This window comes from Mus caroli, chromosome 8 (assembly GCF_900094665.2).
Source record: "Mus caroli chromosome 8, CAROLI_EIJ_v1.1, whole genome shotgun sequence".
In the NCBI taxonomy this organism is placed as follows: domain Eukaryota; kingdom Metazoa; phylum Chordata; class Mammalia; order Rodentia; family Muridae; genus Mus; species Mus caroli.
In genome coordinates, this window is record NC_034577.1 from 32,104,698 (window position 1) to 32,127,971 (window position 23,274).

The following is a 23,274-nucleotide window of genomic DNA, read 5'->3' on the forward strand; positions in this document are numbered from 1 at the left end:
AAAAAAAAAAAAAAGAACCTACCTGCCTATTTACAAATATGCCCTTTAAGATGAACAAAATTGCTATAAAATATAACATTCTAGTTGTCACCACAAATAAAACTTTGTGGTTCTAAAAAAAACAAAAACAAAAACATCAATAATGTCCTGATAATTTTGGTCTCATTTCCTCCGTTAATGGGAGCCAAAATTATTTACGGTTTATGCATTCTATATTTAGTATATAACAAACTGTATATAACAAACTGATGAATTCTATTTTTAATTATCAAGTAGAATACTAAATATTTAGTTGATACCTTGAAGTTTAAGTGCAAGGTACTGAGTTTAATTGTGGGATTTTTTACACAAATGTCTCACTCCACTTAGTTCTTATTCATCCCACCCTCAGCTGTGTGTCTTTCTCTTCTACTTTATAGTCTGATAGTCATATTGACTCTTACGAGAGGAAGGTTTTTCTGATATCATGCCAGAAAAATGTTTGATAACTGGCATTACATGAAATGAAAAGTTTACACCAACCAAGCAAAATTATTAACAGAGTAAAAGACAGCTTGGAGAATGTGAGAACAACTTTGCCAACCCAAAGCCATTCAGAAGATTCCTGTCTAGTACCTGGATATATCTGCCAAAATTAAGCATTAAAACATACAGCCAGTAAATTGTCTAGTGAAATGGAAAGCCAGTTTTATGTATAATACCTTATACCCATTTTTCCTCTTTCTGGCAAGGGATTCCAAATTGATGACTTGGAGACTAATTATTTATTATTAAATGCCTTAGACCACAAGCTTTGGTTCCTTCTCTGACTAACTCTTAACTTATTTAACCATTTAAGCTATTTAATATCTATCACTTGGTTAGTTACCTCTCCTTCAGTTCCAGCCTGCTTCTTCCTTGGCATCTCCTCAGCTGCTCCCTGCTGGTTTATGTCCCTCTCCTCAGTTGTCTCCAGTCCCATCTCTCTTGCAGCTATCCTGGGTCTCTCTTTCATCCCTTACTATTTACCAAAATCCTCTTTTCCAGCCAAGGTCCCAAATTGTATTTCCTGCTTCAGCTCATTGGCTGTTACCTTTTTTTTTTAATTGACACATGGTGCTTGTAAGAGATTCTGTCTACAGTTAGGTATGAATAGAAGAAAAAGTAAATGACCAAAAATATCTGAAAAAAAAATCTTCAGCATTTTTATCCATGAGGAAAATGTAAATAATTGTAAATAATTTGAGATTCTGTCTCATCTCATTCTTCATAGTTATGATCAATAAAACAAATTCTATTGAGGGTATACAGTAAAGAAACCTTCATACACATCTGACACATATGTAAATGGGAGAAACTATGAATATTTTTTAAAACTGCAAACATGTACAATGCTAATCTAGATTTCTGAAGAAATACAGCTTCATTCTGTGCACGTTAATAATGTTGCATCATTAATACTGGTGTGGTAGATTTTTAAAGTTTCTTGCCTCATAAAAATAAATACACTTGGATCTATTTAATGAAGTGCAAATAAGATATACTAACAGCATCTCAACTCTGTTCAAATTCTAGAGATATCCTTTGCTATTTCCATGCCATTGCAGATGACAATTAAACATGTGAGTATAATAATAGTAAATGTAATAAAAAGTTATCCTAAGTGCAGATAACATGATGATGCATCAATAGCTACTGTGCATATATATATATATATATATATATATATATATATATATATTAGTGAGATAGAAGTAATTTTGAACAAGTAGTTAATTGTAATATTACAACTGACATGTATTGATTAGTGGGGCTATGAAATAGTCAACTGACATAAATTCCATTGTAAATAATTAAATCATAACTAGCTTTTAGCAGTTAGAAATTAGTAATCCACTTCTTAATGGAGTAATTATAGCATTTTTATCATCAAGTTTGAAAACATCATCAAAGTACAGATTTTAGACTTGTGATTACTATAATAGGATTGCATTTTTACTTTTAATGGCAAATAATCCCTTGTCACTGCCCTTAAGTATTTCCCAAGATATGGTTGATTCTTATTTTGAAATACTGTGATGAAGTGAAATTAGTCAATTAGCTGTGAATCCAATGAATAAAAACATATTTATCTGCTGAGTAAGATAACTCCCAAGGGAAAATAAAAGCTCTTCTGCAATCTGTACCACTGCAGTTCTGTCTTCTCTACTTGTGATGGAAGAGAGAGTCTGCTCCCCAAAGTTGTCCTCTGACTGTCAGTGGTGCACATGAGGATGAGCCCCACAGTTTACAGACACATAAAAAACAAATTAAAAGTGCTTTATGTTTCACTCTTCTGAACCTTGTATTTTCATGTTGAATTTAGCAAAATATAGGAAATACATTAGTGTCATTTTATCATAAAATATCACTAATCATTATGCACAACTAAAACTTTTATTCTCATTCTGAAATTTAATGCAAATGAAACAATGAAATTGTTCTTTTAGATGAATTAATTATTAGGCTATACTGATAAAGTAAAAATAATTATTTATGTCAGGTTCATAAATTCTCAGAATGCTGTTTTCATATCACCAACGTTGGAATTTGAAATACAATAGTGCTTCAATTAACTTTAGATTAATTCCCATCATTGTTTCTCAACAATGTTTTGTCATATGCTACTTATTAAACTGATGAATCCATGCAAAAGGACTGAAATAAAATAAAGTTTGTTTCTCAAAATCAAATTGCTTGAACCCAGGAGCCACATTAAATGATTTTTGTATGTACAGACTATGAACTCAAAATAATAATGAATGTTTCCCCTTCCAGTAGAGCTGATTTACAAAGTATACTTTATATTCAAAACTTACTTGACCCAGTTTTGTAAATTATTTAGACTTGGTATGGACTAGTTTATTTCTATTTGAGCTCTATACTCTACATAGCCAAGAGAAAGACAAATGGAAACATTCAAATCTTACTGAGTTTATAATACAGAGCATCATAATGTGCCCACTTCTTTCTTCCATGCATAACCATATGTCAATTACTACCTCTGTTTTGAAAAATAAACACAACAGGCCCTTATTGTGTAAACTCTTCAATTCGATGTGTGTTTCACTGCCTTGACTCAAGCTGCACTTTTTGAAACTGTACATATGCTCTGAATATCATTTCATAATACATGCGAAGGCTTAATTGTTTCCTCTCCCCTCCAAGTGTGTGTGTGTGTGTCTAGGTTTGTGTTAGAGACAGTGAGACAGTTTGCCAAGTTGGCTCTCTTCTTCTATCACTGACTCTCTTCTTCTATCATGTGAGCCCCGCAGATTTAATTTAGGTTCCCAGTCTTGGTGTCAAGTGCCTTTACTGTGAGCTAACTTGCTGGCCCCAAACGCCTTCTTCATCCTTCTTCTCCTGCAGCACATGTGATATTCTAATGACTCCCATGTTTCACATGGTATATATTGTTTATGGTTAGGTTTATGACCCATTTATTTTCTAGTTTATTTTAGGAAAAAAAAAAACTACCAGTAGGTAGTTGTTTGAATTTGGGCAAAAATGACTAAATTTTTCTTTGTAAAGTCAGTGAACAAAAATGACTGCTGGGCTAAAACTAAGCATGAAAGATTTCATCTGAGAGGGACAATTTGTCAGAAAATTATGAGGAGGTGCAAAGAAAGGGCCATAATGGAAGCGGTCTTGCCACATTAACTAAATCATTCACTCTCATAAACTCTGTTATAAATCCACACACCACAAGCCAGCCAGCAGTGCAGCTGCCTGCTGCAGGCACTCACCCACAGAAGCAACGCCCTCTCCAGAAGGGGTGCGCCACCTCGCTCCTTCAAGAGTACTTTGGGCTATATGCACTGAAGAATGAATCCAGAAAATGGAAACGACAGTGCAGAAAGTTTCCCAGAATTCCCCGATCCTAACTAACCTTTAGAGGGGTCTCATCACAGCTGATTAATACTCATCAGCGTACTGTTCAAGCTGTACAAAACTTAGCCTGCAATTAGGATTAAATATGCGTTCTGAAAAATCACTGTGTATCCTGCAGAGATAATACCAGTAAGTGGCATAGGCTTATGCATAACTTGGACCTTACTCTAAACTAAAAGTGTGTTGTAACTAGAGTAGTTATAGAAGCATCATCTCCAAGCTGGGTTAAAAGACAGATGCAGTGGCTTGGATGTAGAATCCAGCACTCACAAGTGAGATGAGAACCAGAGACAGGAGAATTGTTGAGAAGCTTGAGGGTCAGATCATCTGAACTATGCTGGTATCAAAGAGCTCCCCACTTCAACAAAGTGGAAATTGAGGACCATGTCTTAAGATTTGTTTTCTGACTTCCAAGGCCCACAGCAGTTTGCATGCACACACTCACACTTTGAAAAAACCACGACAGGATTCTAGACCCTGATATTTTGTAGAATTCGTTTTTCTAAAGCTCTGTCCTTATCCTCCAAAGAGTATTTGATAATGTGTTGTATGTTGTGATACCAATAATTGCTAGTCTATGAAACATGGTCTTGCCACATAAACAATGCTTGTTGAATCTGAGCTCCCGAAATCTTAAAATTTACTCTCATACTGTAAAGTATTATGGACTAAGGGCTATAATTAAGAGTACTTTAAAAATAATTTATAGTGCAATATTTCAACACAATAACAACAGTATCTCTTTCATGTTCACAGGAACTGCATCGACCATGGGAACCAACTGTTGTTGCTATTGAAGTTGACAGGAAAGAAATCTTAGAAACATGCAGTTCTCCATAATTTTAAGTTTAATAAATAAAAAATGAGTAAGGGGCTTTAGCTGAGTAATTATGATGTTATGAGTAAATCTGAAAGGCATAAACCTTTTGAGGAGTTTGGCCCATCTATACTCAAATCATTAAAGAAACTAGGAATGTTTACAATTAAGAACAGATATCCATCTTTAGGATAAAGTAAATCAGCCCTAATTTATTTTCATAGGACTCAAAAGGCAAAGGTGTGTGGTAGAAGGGTCCAAAGAAGTGCATTTTGATAATGCTAGCTTACAAATATGAAGTTTAATGCCATCAGATTTAGTTCTGACCCTTGACAATATATCTGCTTCTCATAGTTGTTATAATATTTTACCTACCTGACCATTAGATTAGAATTACATAAGAAATATTTATCATTCTTTACTAATATAAGTAAGGTTTTTCACTCATAAATGTTCCACATAAAACAACTTTAATTATTAACAACTACCAATGCATGAACTTAATATTTACCATTACCATTATATTCAACTGATAAGAAATTCTTCACATAGCAAACAATTGACTTTAAACTTTTTAAACAAGGTCACTCAGTTCACAGTCTTCAAAATCCTATGAGGTCAGTATCATTACCAGTATTTCACAGATGAAGAATCTGGGATTATTGAGAAGTCCAAACTCATCCTGCTACGCTGCCAGTCATGACCTCTGAGTGCAAAGATCATGACCTTTTCCCTTATAAACATCCTCAGAATCAACTAGATAAGCATTTATTTATATATTTATTTATTCATATGCACTCATAGCAATTCCTTTGTCTTCTGGATTATATTATTCTCAGTCAATTAGGAAATATATAGTTAATTCAAGTGGTCTATCCTATATCTCTCAGGATGGGTCAGAAGAAAACTAATAAAAGCAATAATAATATCCAACTCATGCAAAACTATTGGTGTGATACTTCAAAAGTACTTTTATTTCTTACTTGGGATTTATTCAACTTAGTGAAGTATGCAGTAATATTATATCCATCCTAGAAAAGATAAATTTGAGCTACAATTTAAATAAGTGTAACACAAGTAATAAATAAATGTGTGTGTATATATATACATATATGTATTTATATATTTATATATAAATATATAAAATTATAAATATATTTATAATATAAATACATAAATTTTATGTGATATATTTATATATAAATATATATTTATATATAAATATATATTTATATATAATATTTATATTATATATATATGAATGAATAAAGAAAACCACATTCTAAATAGTTTGCAATTTGGAGTAGATTCTAAAATAATTTCCTATTTATATTTTACTCTGAAAAGTTAAAAGTGTTAAATCTGCAATCTATCTGGAAAAGAAATTGGTTCTTTTTGGATCATAAATGTTCAGCCAGATATTGAATGTAACACATTCTAGATGTCTGTCCCAGACCCAGTGTAAGGCACTTAGACTATATTCTAAGATTTATTGCACTCTACCTTGAGGGAAACAGATGACAAAGGCAGGAAAGGTCAGTATAATTAGATGAACCATCTTATTTATCCAATACATGTTAAACCCTATTACAGGGATAAGCTATATGATTTTTAAAAGGGATAAGTGTTTACAGAAAAAGAGAGGAAAAACAGACAGAAATAATGAAAGTCTTCATGAAACAGGGCATCTGACCTGGGGTTTGTTTAAGGTGAATTTAGCTGGTCATTGTCTTTAAAAAGTTAAATAAGTATTGACATATATATACATATATAATCACTTTGGGAAGAAAACTTGCCATTAAATTTCAAAGTTCTTAAAATTATAAATCTAAGCCACAGGACTGTGTACCTGCCATCAACAGTGGTCCATGTGGAAGTTTGTAAGATCATTGTGATGGGAAACACCCAAGCAACAAAATTACAGAGTAAACAGATTTTTAAGTGGATGAATAAACAAAGGCGATTTATATTAAGAAATTTAAAACAGTAAAGGAATTTTTCATCCGTACAAGGGGATAAGAGCTTTGTGTTCCACTAAGGATGTCTTTGGTCTAGAGGGTAGGAAACAGTACAATAAAAACAAACTAAGTATATAAGTGTGGCACGGAGAAAAGAGGAGTAAAACAAAGCAAAGCAAAACAAAACAAAACAACCACAATAACCACCACAACAAAACAACTCATGGTTGTTTTATATTTATACTTCCCATACATCAGCCTTTGTCTGTATATGCTAGATATAAAAATAAATAAGAGAAGGTAGAAGTTTTTACTTTAAAAGTGATTTGATTTAAAGACTATGTGTGATAGGGTTTGAAAAGACTTTATAGTATGAACATATTGTAAGTCTACTTAGCCTCATCAGGTAGACTGATGAGAGCACTGAAAACTATCACTAGGCTAATAATGAAGATAAAAGATCATAGGTCTCAGGAATGACATGAAGAAATATGGTACTTTAGCACTGCTTGAATATTAAATTAAAGCTTGAAATTTAAATTAAATTAATTTAAAAATTAAATTAAAATTTCAATTCAGAATATATTTTCATAAATAAATATGAGCTTCTCTGTCACAGGGTTCATGACTATTCTCTTTTACCTAGTGTAAGGCATCTGTATTCACATTCTTTTCAATAATATTTATTATTGATAATCCATACATCTATATCATATATATAAAAACACATTCATACCCCATTTACTTTTATAACTTGCCCCATACCTCACTACTAGCAACTCCACCTATGTAATAAAAATTATACTGCAGCAGATGTCTAGCAACAATTTTTATTGTCAATTTTATCAAAACAAATTCAACATGATCACATAAATTTCATTTTTCGAATACAAAGCTGAGATACTTAGAATGGGATATGAACCAAGAAAAGTGTTGCTTCAGGTGAAAGGCTCTATAGAGGGACCTACTAAGCTCGTTCATTTATACTGAGCTACAGATATATACCAATTAACTAACTGTCATCAACCAATCCTCTTGTAGCTGGGTTCTACTTATCATGGGCAAAGGAGCTTCAGATGTTTCCTTTCAACTCAGTCCTACCTTATCCATTCTTACAGCCAGGGAATTATTGCTGATTTCTCTCCTGAGCTCTTCAACTTGCAGTTTTAACTAACTTCCTTTTTCTTGGATTTCTACTACCTGTCATTTTAATAAGCAGAATAACTTTATTTGTCAGAAAATGAGAATCCGGATGCCTCATCTGGATACAACTTATGCAGCAGTAGTCAATGGGAGAGAGGTATAGAGGTTCTGGAAATCAAATAAAAATAAGTTGCAGTGGTAGAAGAGGAACTCAGGGTAGCCACTGGAGGGTCTCAGATGCCAGGGAAGTGAGAGGCTCCCAGCAACAAGCTGGGATATCTTTAGCAGAAATGCACAGGGAAATGGAGATAGAGCCTTTAGAGACCACCTCCAGTAGATAGGCATGGCCCCAAGTCGAGGGATGGGGCTACTAACCCATCTCAACGTTTTTAACCCAGAAATGTTCCTTTCCATGGAAAGACAGGAACCAAAAATAAAGGAGCAGAGACTGAAGGGAGGGTCATCCAGAGACTGTTCCCCCTCTCCCCGGAATCCATCCTGTATACAAACACCAAACACTTGTTCTTGTTGCCAAGAGGTGCTTGCTGACAGGAACCTGGTATGGCTGTTCTCTGGGAGGTTCTGCCAGCACCTGACCAATGTAGATGTGGTTCTAACCATCAGACTGAGCTTGGGAACCCAGGTGTGTGGGGGAGGGGTCTGGCAGAAGGACTGAAGGAGTGAGGGGGATTGCAACCCTATAGGAAAAACAATGTCAGCTGACTGAACCACCCAGGTCTCCCACAGACTAGACTTCCAACCAAGGGATCCAGGACTTCAGATTCATATGTAGCATATGTATGACATCAATGTGAGGGAGGTCCTGGTCCTGTAGAGGTTTGATGCCCCATCATAGAGGGATGCTGGAACAGTGCAGCAGAAGTGGACGATTGGGGTGGGGAAGCACCCTAAATAGAGGCAAGAACGAGGAAGAGAGGACAGAGGTGGGATGGAGGAGGGACTGTGAAGGGGAATATCACTTGAGACGAAAATGAATGAAATGATTTATTTTAAAAAACAAAGGATCTATTCCTCTGTGAAGGACATCTGGGTTCTTTCCAGCTTCTGACTATTATAAATAAGGCTGTTAAAACAGAGTGGAGCCTGTGTCCTTGTTATATGTTGGAGTATCTTTTGGGTATATGCCCAGGAGTGTTATAACTGGGTTCTCTGGTAATAATATATCCAATTTTCTGAGGAACCACCAGACTGATTTCCAGTCATTGTACCAGCTTGCAATCCCACCAACAATGGAAGAGTGTCCCTCTTTCTCCACGTCCTCAGCAGCATCTGCTGTCCCCTGACCTTTTGATCTTAGCCATTCTGACTGGTGTGAGGTAGAATCTCAGGGTTGTTTTGATTTGCATTTCCGTGATGACTAAGGGTGTTGAACATTTCTTTAGGTGCTTCTCAGCCATTTGATATTCCTCAATTGAGAATTCTTTGTTTAGCTCTGTACCACACTTTTAATAGGGTTATTTGTTTCTCAGAGCTCCCAGGGACTAAACCACCAACCAAAGAATACACATGGAGAGATCCATGGCTCCAGACACATATGTAGCAGAGGATGGTCTTGTTGGGAGAGGCCCTTGGTCTTGTGAAGGCTCAATGCCCCAGCATAGGGGAATGCCAGGGCGGGAAGATGGGAGTGGATAAGTGGGTGGGTGGGTGAAAACACCCACATAGAAGCAAGGGGAGGAGGGATGGGATAGGCATTTCCTGGGGGAAAACCAGAAATGGGAATAACATTTGATATGTAAATAAAGAAATTATCCAATAAAAGTCGAAAATGAAACTAAAAAAGAAAGGAAAAAACAAAATGACAGAATTTATGCATGATTATAAAACATGTAGCCAGTCTATTGTGCTGAAAATACAATAGTTTGAGAACAATAACATGCCTACTTTGTTCAAATAAAGGATGCTAAAGCCTGTATTTTCCCATGTATTGGGTGGTAACACTTATAACGAAAATGAAATGTGTGTTGTATAGACAAATTAAGGTTCCCCAAATAATTTTCATAACTCTGTCCCTTGTCAAAATATAACAACTAGGTCTGGTATGCTCTGGGTAAAGAAATCCACTCAATGTACTAGTAAAACCATAAAGTTTATTTTTACTGCTCTACGTAAGAGGATCCCACATTAGTTCGGAGTTTTCAACTATATTTAACTTAATCTATTCTATTTAAGACTGCAGTAATCTTCAATGACTTAAGTAATTCTGAATTTCTCTGAAAATTATCAATACCTATATTGAAGTAGAGTGTTAACTAGAAACATCCTGATGCAATCAAAGCTTCATTTGCATGAGATGTTATGCAAATAGTTCAGTATTTAAGAAAGGGCAGTTTCATTTGAGTATAGGTAAAAATCAAGATTTAAAGAGGAGATGAAGGGAAATGCAACAAATGAAAATAAATCCATGATTTAAAAAAAGAATGCTATCGCTTTTTATTCACCCCACGACTATGTCAGCATATGTTGGCATTTACATTTGGGCCAGCAGGGGCTCAAATAATGTAGCTCCATGAATGACATCAACCCCAAGGCTTACAAGAGTCCTGGAAACTCAGGTGTTGTTTTCAATTATGTCTCAAGAATGGCTCTGTAAACCTTGGTGTCAGCATGGGGCGATGTCCTTAGGAGTGTGAGGCATGCAGCCATGTAATTATGGGGTTACTACACTTTCTAATTAATTTAAATACGTTTTGAATCTAACCTGCCTTGAAGCTAAAGATTCTCACAATGCAGTTCCCTGGATAGAAGCAGACTTTTCCTGACGGAGCTGATGTACTCTTTCATAAACTTTTGACAGATGGCTTTGAGGTAAGAAACTAAGCTATTGAAATTGTAATAGTTAAAATAATCATTTATTTATTAAAATATATTTAAGTTGTTCTGTTAGTTGTAATCATAGTTTGTGAGGGAAATATACCTTCACAGAAGTTATATTGTAACTATATTTTGATTTAAACATTTTAATTATTAAAAGAAAACACCTTGGCCAGGTACCCAAATTTGTAGATGCAATACAGATATATTTTTATGAATATAAATTCTGTATATTATATTTGTATAAACTTTATTTACATATATTTAAATAATATGTGTTTGTTTTTATGTGGGTTTGAATTAGTAAGAAGAATGTAAATGATACCATTAGCATACACTAATTTAGCTGGTACTTAAAGTAAGAGGAAAATTTATTTCTTTCTGTTTTTCTTTCTCTTCTTAATTAGGTATTTTCTTTATTTACATTTCAAATGGTATCCTCTTTCCTGGTTTCCTTCTGCCCAAAACCCCCATCCATTCTTCCCTCTCCCTGCTCACCAACCCATCTACTCCTGCTAGGAGGAAGGTTTCTTAAGAAGTATGAATATGTCCCTCACTATTGTAATAAATCAATGAATGATGCAACCATCAGGAAACATACCATCAGAGCACAGAATACCTATTGTGTACCCACATATACCCAAAGGTTAAGAGAAACTGTGCCAGCCGATGAACCATGGTGTGTTTAGAACCAATCACCAGTGACTCTCATAACACACTTTATCTTTATACCTTACCTCCTACAGGACTATTTACTGCTCTGATCCAAGATCATAGACACTAAACTATTTCTAAAATATTTTTCATTTGTTAGTTTGTTTGTTTTCTTTTTAAGAATGATGACACATGAACTTTCTGCTTGCTCAGGTTTGCTGTTTATATTTTCTGTCTACCTTTCAGTATATCCAATGTTTCACAACAAATGGAATCGTTGTTTCTGGGGTAATTTTTCTCATGCCTATAGTTTCTTTGACTGTGGTTTAAATACTTTATTTCGCTGGGGTGGAAAAGTAGGCCACCTGCCCACATGGGCTCCTTCTGCATATGTGTGCAGAATTCTACACTGTGACATGCAGCTTAGCTCGTTTCCACTTTGAGATTCTGTTTCAGGGTAGAATATTGAATTAACAAATTCAGAAAGAAAATTTTTTGTTAATTTTTGTTGTTATTGTTAAATCAGTATGCAGTTGAGTTGAAATAACAAACAACCTGCCCCATACATGTAATTCAACAAAATCATAACAGGCAACTTGAGATTTACCTTTGAAAATGTAACAAGTAAGAAGAAGAAGAGTGTAACTAGCAAGATATTCCTACCTGACTGTAAAGATCCTGAGCTGTGTGAGCAAGACACCAGAGAGTGTCATGATCCCTCATCCATTCTACATTATGTACTGTATTTGTAAAAGGAAAACATATACTCAGATGTATACATTTCATGTCACTCTGTAACTATGTTGCTACTGGCTTTCCCTTGCCTGTCACAGTACTTGCTACCGAAGAATTAAAACATGGGCACTATTCAACGTCTTTGGTTTGAAAGAATCTGCCATCTACAAAAGAACTGTTTAATAAAAGAAACCATTGTTATTTTATTACATAACAAAAGAAGACTTGAAATGTAGAAGCCTTGAGCTTGAAAATAGAAACTGAGCTAAGCTTGACTCTACTAAAACAATGAGTTTTTCTTATGTAAGTCAGAAACATGGATTTATCATGCATGTTCAGTAATTTGAATCCAAACTTTCCAATACATGCTACTAAGCTATTAATTATCATAAAACAATTTTATTTCCAGGCCATTTATGTTTTATAGTTTATATACCAAGCACAAGTTCTGAAAGAAGTGGATGGCTTTTGATGACATTCATACTTCATGAACTACACATCACTGGAATGTGTCCAGGGTTTATAGGACAAATAAAGATAAATAGGAAATCATGAACTATATCAAGAATAATCCAAAGCAGTTATATTTTACAACATTAAAATCTAAAAAGCGTATTTTTGGATGTTCAGGTATAACAAGCATTGAATAATGTTTATTTTATCAATAATACTAAATTATTTATGAATCAAGATACAGTTCTATTTTAATGTAAATTTTCCACTCTTAGATGACAGGTAGATTATCATATGTACATCGTAACTAAATATATTCAGAGTAATTCTGAAGTAAAATGTATGGTCACTTTGGAGAATTAAAGGTATGTACTTATAAAAAGTGAATTGAAACATTTTCTTTAATGATAATAATAAAGTTAGGCTATCTTTAATCCCAAAACAATAGAGGTAAAATTGTGGTGGTACTTACCACAGTGAAATTCATAACCTTCAATATCCATATTGTCATGGCTAAGTTAACTATCATGGTAACCAACAGCAGAAGGACAAAGAAGTATAAGCACCTCTTGCGCCATCCGTAAATCCCCACGGGGTAGAGTTGTGCGTTTTCAGGTCTCGGCAGGTTGTTCTGCTGTGTGGCTAGTATGTATTGTTCTCGAGTCATCTGCATAGGAAGAAAGGCAGAAAGAGAACAAGATAGAGAAAGGGGGCAGGAGAGAGAAGTGCAGGAGGGCAGGATAATGGTGGAAAGGAAGAAAAAGATGAAGGGAGTTAGGAAGTGTTTGAGGAAGAGAAAGTAGGAGGGAGAGTGGGGATAAAAAGAATTTTAGGGAGGAGGAGAAGAGGATGGAATCAAGGTAAGATATGAGGGATGAGAGGAAGTTGCAAAATGTAAAGAGAAGAAAAACAAGAGGAGTGAATACACATGAAGGGAGGGAGAGGGAGAGAAAGATGAATAGGGAGATGGAGGAGGGGAGGGAGAAAAAGAGAGAGACAGAGAGAGAGAGAGGGAGAGAGAGAGAGAGAGAGGGAGGGAGGGAGGGAGGAAGGAAGGAAAGAAAGGAGGGAGGAAGTGAGAGAAAGATTAAAAAATAAAACCAATCTTTACATTTAATAAAAAATAAAATCCATCTTTTCATATTTAAATTGTATAAAACTCCTCAGAAAAAAATGCCCAGAGAATACTCTCAAATTATCCTTGTCTGTGTTACTGACATAGCGTTTGACTTGATTCTTCCAATGATACACACTGGTTCCAGTCAAGCCTGTTTAATTCCAAGAAAGTGTCTATGGAGACTCAGACCTGTGTCGTGGGCCCAGGTATCTCTATTCCTAAACACTCCCAAGCTTTTATCCCTTTCTCTGAAAGACATCATATATACATATATATGTTAATGCATACCTGTCCATGAAAATAGTGTGTTTTCAGGAAATTATAGAAAGAAAAATAATTACAATCTAGAGTACACCATATGAATTTAGCATTGTATATTTTCTAAGTTTAATTATTTTATAGAATGAAATTTGTTCTTGTAAATCCTCCATGCCCTCTGCCACTTCTCCCTCTAGCTGACTACTGTCTCCCAGCAAGTCTCTGTCCAAATTTTTCTTTGTGTGTATCTGTGACCCACTGAGTTTAATTAGAGATTCTTATCCAAGCATTGGTGGGAGGTCATCTTCTTATGCAAGGGCAATTTATTACTGACTGTCTCACTAAATAAATTGATGCTCCACCACTTAACACCTGCTAAATCCCCAAAAGTTTTTGTTCATTTGTTTGAGGAATATTGAAATGAGGGGCAAAATATGAAGCACTAAAGGACACCATACACCACACAGTGATATAATGATGTAGACAGGTCAGATTTCAAAAAGGGAAGATAATATTCCTTGCTAATACACATAAATTAAAATTCTAAACTTATTCCCAAAGTCAATTCCATGTTCACTTTGCTACAACCTATAATCAAGGGTAAAGAAACCAAAGACTATTTCTAAGGAAAACATTGATAATTTCCTAAGTATACAATAATGAACTTGCATTTTATTAATTCTTATGAGATTTTTGAATTGAAAAATAATACTTTCACTTATATTTGCTCATGTTGGTTATAGTTTATATATCAGTTATAAATTATGGTATGCTCAAAATAAAAAAAAGATTAATAAAAGATTATTATTAAAATAATATAAGCATACACAGCTATTTTGGAGATCAGTAAAAGATTTGTAAAATGTGCCTGCTGCTAATAAGTATAAAAATAAAATTAGGATTGGAAACCAGGAAAAATTTTGTTTAATTAGTTTTGTCTTTCCATATCTGGGGCATCAGTAGTGTTTCCTGAATCTTACTTGACTTGTAAGTCAGTGCATATTCCCTTTCTTCTTCTTCTTTTTTTTATTAGGTATTTTCTCCATTTACATTTCCAATGCTATCCCAAAAGTTCCCCATGCCCTCCCCTGCACCCACTCCCCTATCCACCCACTCCCACTTCTTGGCCCTGGTGTTCCCCTGTACTGAGGCATATAAAGTTTGCATGACCAATGGGCCTTCTCTTTCCACTGATGGCTGACTAGGCCATCTTCTGATACATATGCAGCTAGAGACACGAGATCCGGGGGTACTGGTTAGTTCATATTGTTGTTCCACCTATAGGGTTGCAGATCCCTTTAGCTCCTTGGGTACTTTCTCTAGCTCCTCCATTGGCGGTCCTGTGATACGTTTACACAATGGATTACTCCTCAGCTATGCTTGTGGACGTTGTACATCGTGGTGCGGAGCCTAGTGCGCACCACGATGTACAACGTCCACAAGCAGGATAAACTAAACTCTTGTCTGGTCACACTGTTAAAAACCTTGAGTTTCTAGGATCAGTACAAAAATTACAAATAAAACAGATATATTTTTCATCCAACTTGAACTTTTATTCTAAGGGACCTCCTAAACAAATGCAAAGAAATATAGGTTGAATGTGACTCAACCTCATCTAAAACACATGTGCTTCAGTTAAAATACTTAGAACAGAAAGGTTTTGTTGTTGTTGTTATTTTTCATTTTTTTTTTTAATGTTTCGTTTTGTTTTGTTTTGAGACAGGGTGGGTGTCTCTGTATAGCCCTGGCTGTCCTGAAACTCACTGTGTAGGCTAGGCTGGCCTTGGACTCAGAAATCCTCCTGTGTCTGCCTGCCAAGAGCTGGGATTAAAGGCGTGCACCACCATTGCCCAGCTTGAAAGTATTTTTTTATATGCTTTATTAGGTATTTTCCTCATTTACATTTCCAATGCTATCCCAAAAGTCCCCCATACCCTCCCACCCACTCCCCTACCCACCCATTCCCACTTTTTGGCCCTGGCATTCCCCTGTACTGGGGCATATAAAGTTTGCAAGTCCAATGGGCCTCTCTTTCCAGTGATGGCCGACTAGGCCATCTTTTGATATATATGCAGCTAGAGTCAAGAGCTCTGGGGTATTGGTTAGTTCATAATGTTGTTCCACCTATAGGGTTGCAGATCCCTTTAGCTCCTTGGGTACTTTCTCTAGCTCCTCCATTGGGGGCCCTGTGATTCATCCAATAGTTGACTGTGAGCATCCACTTCTGTGTTTGCTAGGCCCTGGCATAGTCTCACAAGAGACAGCTATATCTGGGTCCTTTCAGCAAAATCTTGCTAGTATATGCAATGGTGTCAGCGTTTTGAAGCTGATTATGGGATGGAACCCTGGATATGGCAGGCTCTAGAGAGATGGCTCAGCGGGTAAGAGCACTGACTGCTCTTTGGAAGGTCCTCAGTTCAAATCTCAGCAACCATAAGGTGGCTCACAACCATCTGTAATGAGATCTGAGCCCTCTTCTGATGTCTGAAGACAGTTACAGTGTACTTACATAAAATAATAAAGAAATCTTTTTTTTAAAAGATTTATTTACTTTTTGTACTGTAGCTGTCTTCAGACACACCAGGAGAGGGCATCAAATCTCATTATAGATGGTTGAGAGCCACCATGTAGTGGCTGGGAATTGAACTCAGGATCTCTGGAAGAGCAATCAGTGCTCTTAACCGTTGAGTCTTCTTGTAAGGCCTAAAAGTATTTTTTTGTAATTCTGAAATTTTTCTGGTTTTGTGATGCTTGTCTTTGTGAATCAATGCCATACAAAAACTTTATGTGTATTTCCAATACACTTATTATAGATGATAAGAAAGCAAACAAAGCCACATGTAGGGCCCTTGAACTTTGACCAAGACCACAGGATATGAGGTGTAGAGTTTCCCAACTTCTTTACTCACCAACAGATCAGCTTGTGGTTTTGTCCAATAGTAGAAAAAAAAAAAAAAAGATAATTTCCATTTCCTGAGAGACACTTTCATTTTCCCAAAATGATTCTTTGGCTAATTACTATCTTCTTTTTGTAAAATGAATTCAATAGTCTTGAACCTCCAATTCTCTTAACAACTTGAACCAATTTGGATCTTCTTTGTCTTGTTTGTGGTGCATAATTTTTGCATCCCATCTCACATATTCAGAAATAATTAGAATCCATCCAAAGCCTAATGTTTCTTGGTTAAATAAATCAGTGCATCTGCCTTCTTAGATCAAGATACTGATGTTTCTGAATAAGGTAAATGGATCTAATATCTCTCTCTGTAACTCAGAGCAGAACTGTTTTATATGGGGATTTTGTAATTTCTCCAATTTAAAAAAATACCTTTAAAATGTAATAATTTGTTCAAATTTCCATCAAGGCATTTAAAGGTTAAATCAAAGATATCTGGGCAAATCTAAATATATTTTCTGAGTTTTCAAATATTTTATCCAAAAGTATAAAAATATGTTTCTAATATAATCAATTTTGTCTCCTATAGAGCATAGGTTATAAAAACTAGAAGAGAATGGTTAATCAAGAGTAACAACATGATTTATGACTAATTATGTAGCTCTGGGAAACTCATAAAGTCTCTTGAGCTGAATGAGAAAGAAATTAGAACAATGCAGTCCACTTGTTACTGATTCAGAAAGGTAGAAGACTACAGAAGGGGAAAATCATCTAAGATAGTAGAATCCTGGTGATTAACTAAACAGTCCAACAATGTAACATGGATATTAAACATTTTATGTAGGGCACCAGAATTGGGAACAGTAGTAATAGTGACAAAGAGTATTCTTAGATTAGTCAGTAGTTCTATGAATTGACATTAATGTGAGAGGTTAGTTTATGATTTAGATAGTATATTAAGGATTTAATATACTATGAAAGTACAACAAGCACACAGAAAAAATAACATGTCAAAAATAACAAGGTTAAAGAAAATAATTATAATAATACATTGCAAATGTCAATCCATGCGTATGATATATTATTAGAGTTGATACCAAACACTAAGCATTGTAAAAGTGATGCACACAAAACAGAAATGGAGTGCCTCACAGGGATCCCAAAATCATGTGTGTCTCGTAAGAGAGGTTAATGCTCTGTGAGAATTTTCAAGACTTAGAATATAGTACAAATAAACTTTAAAGAAAAATTGGCAGCTTTTGAGGAATAAAAGAAATAAACACACAGAATACACACGAGGATGTGGATCCAGTCAGGCTTTGGAAGAACAGCTTGGGATAAGTTCATGTTCACATGCAGAACCGGATATTGAAAGAAAAGATTTGAAAAAGTAATACAGGGGTAATTTTCAGGGTTATAAAATTTGGATCAAATAAAGAAGTACTTAATAGCTGATGAGTTAGAGATAATGACAATGGAACACGTGTAGAAGGATATGAATATGATAACTTACTATTGGTTGCTCTTTGTCACCAGGATTTTAGTGTAGAGAAACACATCAGGTTATAGTAGAAATAGAATTCACTCTACTGAATTGAATTGTTTGGGAGCCTGTCTTGGATGTGATAGTCCTAATTTCAACCTTCTCTTCATCATTCCTCAGAGGCTGATTACTACCAACTTCCTTCACTTAGATGTCAGTACCCTGGACTTAGAATATCTTCAGACATTGTTATAGTCTTCGGGTTTCTACCAAATACTTTTTCCATTTAATTTATGAGGTTTTATTATCTTCTTAAATGAAAGTGAAAAAAGAAAGGTACAAGAGAATTTTATTAGCTGAAGTATCCTTCTGTATGAGCAAGAAGAACTACAAATATTATACCACAATTATATCCATGAGACTAAAGAAGAAAATCAGGAAGATTCACAATGCAAATGATTAGTCTTCTAAATTATTCAACAACACTAAAACCAATTGAGCAATGCTCCATTTTATTTTCTCCAAAGTAATGATAATTATCTATAGGAGTGAATAAAATATAATCAACAAAGCATGTGTGCCATATCACTATATCCTTGTTACCTTGTCTGAGAGAGGATTGAGACAACTTAAAATGGGTGCAAGGATGAAGAATTTGTAGGATACTAGTGGGACATGGCTTTTTAACTTCTGGATTTTGTCAGGAAAAAAGAGTCGAGGCACTTGTGTGCACACATATCTGCAGCTCTTACATCACACATGTACATACACACACAAACATGCACACATAGATAAACACACACATGTATGTGTGCATGGGTTTCCTATAGGCCAAGCACAGATATAAAGAACCTAGTAAGACCAGTTCATCTTTGACTACTAATGGTAATCTATGTTGAAGATAAAAATAGAATCAAATTGTATGTTTAAAGTGATATAACTGATATCACTGTTTTTTAAGTGTGGCATTTAATAATTTAATTAACCATATCATGTAAACATTGGATGCCATGTAGAGAAATAAACATGGGACTGCAGGGAATAAGCAAATTATTTGCATATCTACTATACCAGTTTGATTCCATTATAGTAAATGTAAGTCAGCATCTAATTTTTATTTAGATCTGTTTCCTGTTGTGAGAAAGCTGAATTTGAGAGAGAAGCACATGTCTCCTGCACAACAGGTGATTAAGACTTGGCAGGGTGAAGTATGAACATGAAACATTCTTGCCACCATGAAATTTCCATCTCAGCTCTAAAGCCTCTGAAATTCCTCCTTGGGAATACTTATGTTATAGGATAAGTGGCAATTCATGTAAGTGTCACTGTTCATTGAGTGTTTACGATGTTAGATTGAGCAATACAGTTGTCTGCCTTTGATTCCATCAAAGAAGTGGAGCACAGGGGACTCAATAGAGGCCCTGACTTCTGCGCTGTGTACCAATCCCAAGGCAGCCATCTCATGGTTTGTGACCTGAGGCCAAACACTTAATCCCTTTCTCTTGCACTTTCCCCAACTCTCAAATGAATATTACCTTGACTTATATAAGGATAATCTGGGAGTTGGAAAGGAAGATCTTAAAGTAGGATGCCTTTTTCCATTTAAATAGTAAAAAAATACTCATTTTAAAAATTTTATCTTCCATACTATAGCTAATGATCTCTTGTTTAACTGCTGCATAAGTAGTTTTTCCTGAAGTTAATTGTTAAAGACACAAATAAGATATAGTTTGAAGGGTAAAATGCTTGAAGTCTCCAACTTATATGACTTGAACTTTCCACACTAGACATTTATTTTATTTTCTGTTCCAAGAAAATGAGTCTCTAAACAGCTACTAATGCTGCAAGAAGCTGAAAACAATACAGTAAAGTCTACTTAGCAAGGCAATTTAAACATCTCTTTATCTATGAGACTTATGCACAAGGGCATTTTTCAGCATAATTGTAGTCAAAATCGGCTATTTAAGAAAAAATGCCCATTTGAACTTGATGTTTTTCTCGTTATTTTATGGAAAATATTGGAGTCAGCTTTTTATAGCATTAGGCATCAAAGGACCATAGCAACTGAATTTCAGAAGTGATAGAAGATGAAGAAGTCAGATGAGCTGCCTCTTGAGATAGGAAAGAGAAAATTCTGGTCAAACATGACATGAAAGAGAAGCCAGAATAGGCACTAAAAGGACTGCACTTCCCCAGCCAAATGAGTGTTATTGAGATGTAAGCATTTGCATGGATTGGCAGAATTAATATAGTAAAAATGGCCATCTTGCCGAAAGCAATCTGCAGATTCAATGCAATTCCCATCAAAATTCCAACTCAATTCTTTATATCTATATCTATAACTATATCATCTATATCTATATCTATATATATACCTATACCTATACCTATACCTATACCTAAACTATACCTATACCTATACCTCTCTCTCTCTCTCTCTCTCTCTCTCTCTCTCTCTCTCTCTCTCTCTCTCTCTCTCTCTCAGCAATTCTCAAATTCACTTTAACAAAAACCTCAGGATAGCAAAAGCTATTCTTAACAGTAAAAGAATAACTGGGGGAAATCACCATCCCTGTCCTCAAGCTCTACTACAGAGCAATAGTGTTTAAAAAAAGAAAAAGGAAAAAAAATTGCATGATATTGGTAAGTGACATGCAAGTAAATAAATGGAATAGAATTAAAGTCCTAGAAATTAACCCATATTCCTATGGTCACTTGATGTTTGACAAAGGAGATAAAACCATCCAGTGGGAAAAATATAGCATTATCAACAAATGGTGCTGGTTCAACTGGTGGTCAACATGTAGAAGAATGCAAATTGAGAGATTCTTATAACCCTGTACAAATCTGAAGTCCAAGTGGATCAAGAACCTCCACATAAAACCAGATACACTGAAACTAATAGAAGAGAAAGCAGGAGAAAGCCTTGAATACATAGGCACCAGGAAAAAAATTCCTGAATAGAACACCAATGGCTTGACTCTAAGATCAAGAATCAACAAATGGGACCTCATAAAATTGCAAAGCTTCTGTAAGGCAAAGGACACTGTCAATAGGACAAAAGGGCAACCAACAGATTGGGAAAAGATTTTTAGCAATCCTAAACCAGACAGGGGCTAATATCCAATATATATAAAGAACTCAAGAAGTTGAACTCAAGAAAACCAAAAAACCCTATTAAAAAACAGTGTACAGAGATAAAGAATTCTCAGCTGAGGAAATTTGAATGGCTGAGAAGCACATAAAGAAATGTTCCCTGTCCTCAAGCTCTACTACAGAGCAATAGTGTCATCAGGGAAATTCAAATAAAAAAACCCAGAGATTCCACCTCACACCAGTCAGAATGGCTAAGATAAAAAACTCAGATGAAAGAAGATGCTAGAGAGGATATGGAGAAAGAGGAACACTCCTCCATTGCTGGTGGAATTCCAAGCTTGTACAACCACTCTCGAAATCAGGTTGGCGGCTCCTCTGAAAATTGGACATAGTACTACCTGAGGAGCCAGCTATACTACTCCTGGGCATATACCCAGAAATTCCTTCAACATGTAATAAGGACACATGCTCCACTATGTTCATAGTAGCCATATTTTTATTAGATATTTTCTACATTTACATTTCAAATGCTATTCCCTTTCCTAGTTTCCTATCAGAAAATCCCCTATACCCTTCCCTGCCCCCATGCTGATCAACCCATCCACTCATGCTTCTTGGCCCTGGCATTCCCCTATACTGGGGCATAGAATCTTTGCAAGACCAAGGGCCTCTCCTCCTGTTAATGGCTGACTAGGCCATCCTCTGCTATATATGCAGTTAGAGCCATGAGTCCCACCATGTGTTTTTTTGATTGGTGGTTTAGTCCCAAGTAGCTCTGGGGGTACTGGTTAGTGCATATTATTGTTACTCCTATAGGGCTGTAGACCCCTCCAGCTCCTTGGGTATTTTCTCTAGCTCCTTCACAGGGGACCCTGTGTTTCATCCAATAGGTGTCAGTGGGCATTCACCTCTATATTTGCCAGCCACTGGCATAGCCTCACAGGAGTCAGCTATATCAGGGTCCTGTCAGCAAAATCTTGTTGGCATATGCAATAGTGTCTGGGTTTGGTGGTTGTTTATGGAATCAATCCCCGGGTGGGACAGTCTCTGGATGGTCGGTCCTTCCTTCAGTCTCAGCTCTAAATTTTGTAACTCCTTCCATAGGTATTTTGTTCCCCCTTCTAAGGAGGATCCACACTTTGATCTTCCCTCTTCTTGAGTTTCACGTTTTGCAAATTGTATCTTGGATATTCTAAGTTTCTGACCTAATATCCACTTATCAGTGAGTGCTTATCATGTATGTTCTTTTCTGATTGGGTTACCTCACTCAGGATATCCTCCAGATCCATCCATTTGCCTAAGAACTTCACAAATTCATTGTTTTTCATGGCAGCCATATTTATAATAGCCAGAAGCTGGACAGAACCCCCTCAAACGAGGAATGGATACAGAAAATGTGGTACATTCACACAATGGAATACTACTCAGCTATTAAAAACAATGACTTCAGGAGACAGCTATACAGAAGGAACAATAATATGAATCAACCCGTACCCCCAGAGCTCCTAGGGACTAAACCACCAACCAAAGTGTACACATGGAGGCACCGATGGCTCCAGCTGCATATGTAGCAGAGGATGGACTTGTGGCACATCAATGAGAGGAAAGGCCCTTGGTCCTGTGAAGCCTCGATGTCCCAGTATAGGGGAATTCAAGGACAGGGAAGTGGGAGTGGTGGGTTAGTAAGCAGGGGGATGGGGGATTGGATTGGGGGGGTGTTCAGAGGGGTAATGAGGAAAGGGAATAACATTTGAAATGTAAATAAAGAAAATATCTAATAAACAACAACAACAACAACAAAACAAACAAACACAAAATAAGAAACAAAAAACAAAACCAATGACTTCATGAAACTCGCAGGTAAATGGATAGAACTTGAATGAAGTAACTCAGTCACAAAAGAACACACACAGTATGTGT

The 23,274-nt window shown here is 35.8% G+C and overlaps 1 protein-coding gene across 1 annotated transcript in view; it reads right to left on the reverse strand.

Annotated features, from left to right (window-relative positions):
- Sgcz (sarcoglycan zeta) overlaps positions 1-23,274 on the reverse strand; it is a 1,036,157-nt gene that overhangs the window by 371,382 nt on the left and 641,501 nt on the right. The window contains exon 2 of the mRNA XM_021169917.2: positions 12,977-13,171. Coding sequence (XP_021025576.1) covers positions 12,977-13,171 — 195 coding nt within the window. The remainder of the gene's footprint in view (positions 1-12,976; positions 13,172-23,274) is intronic.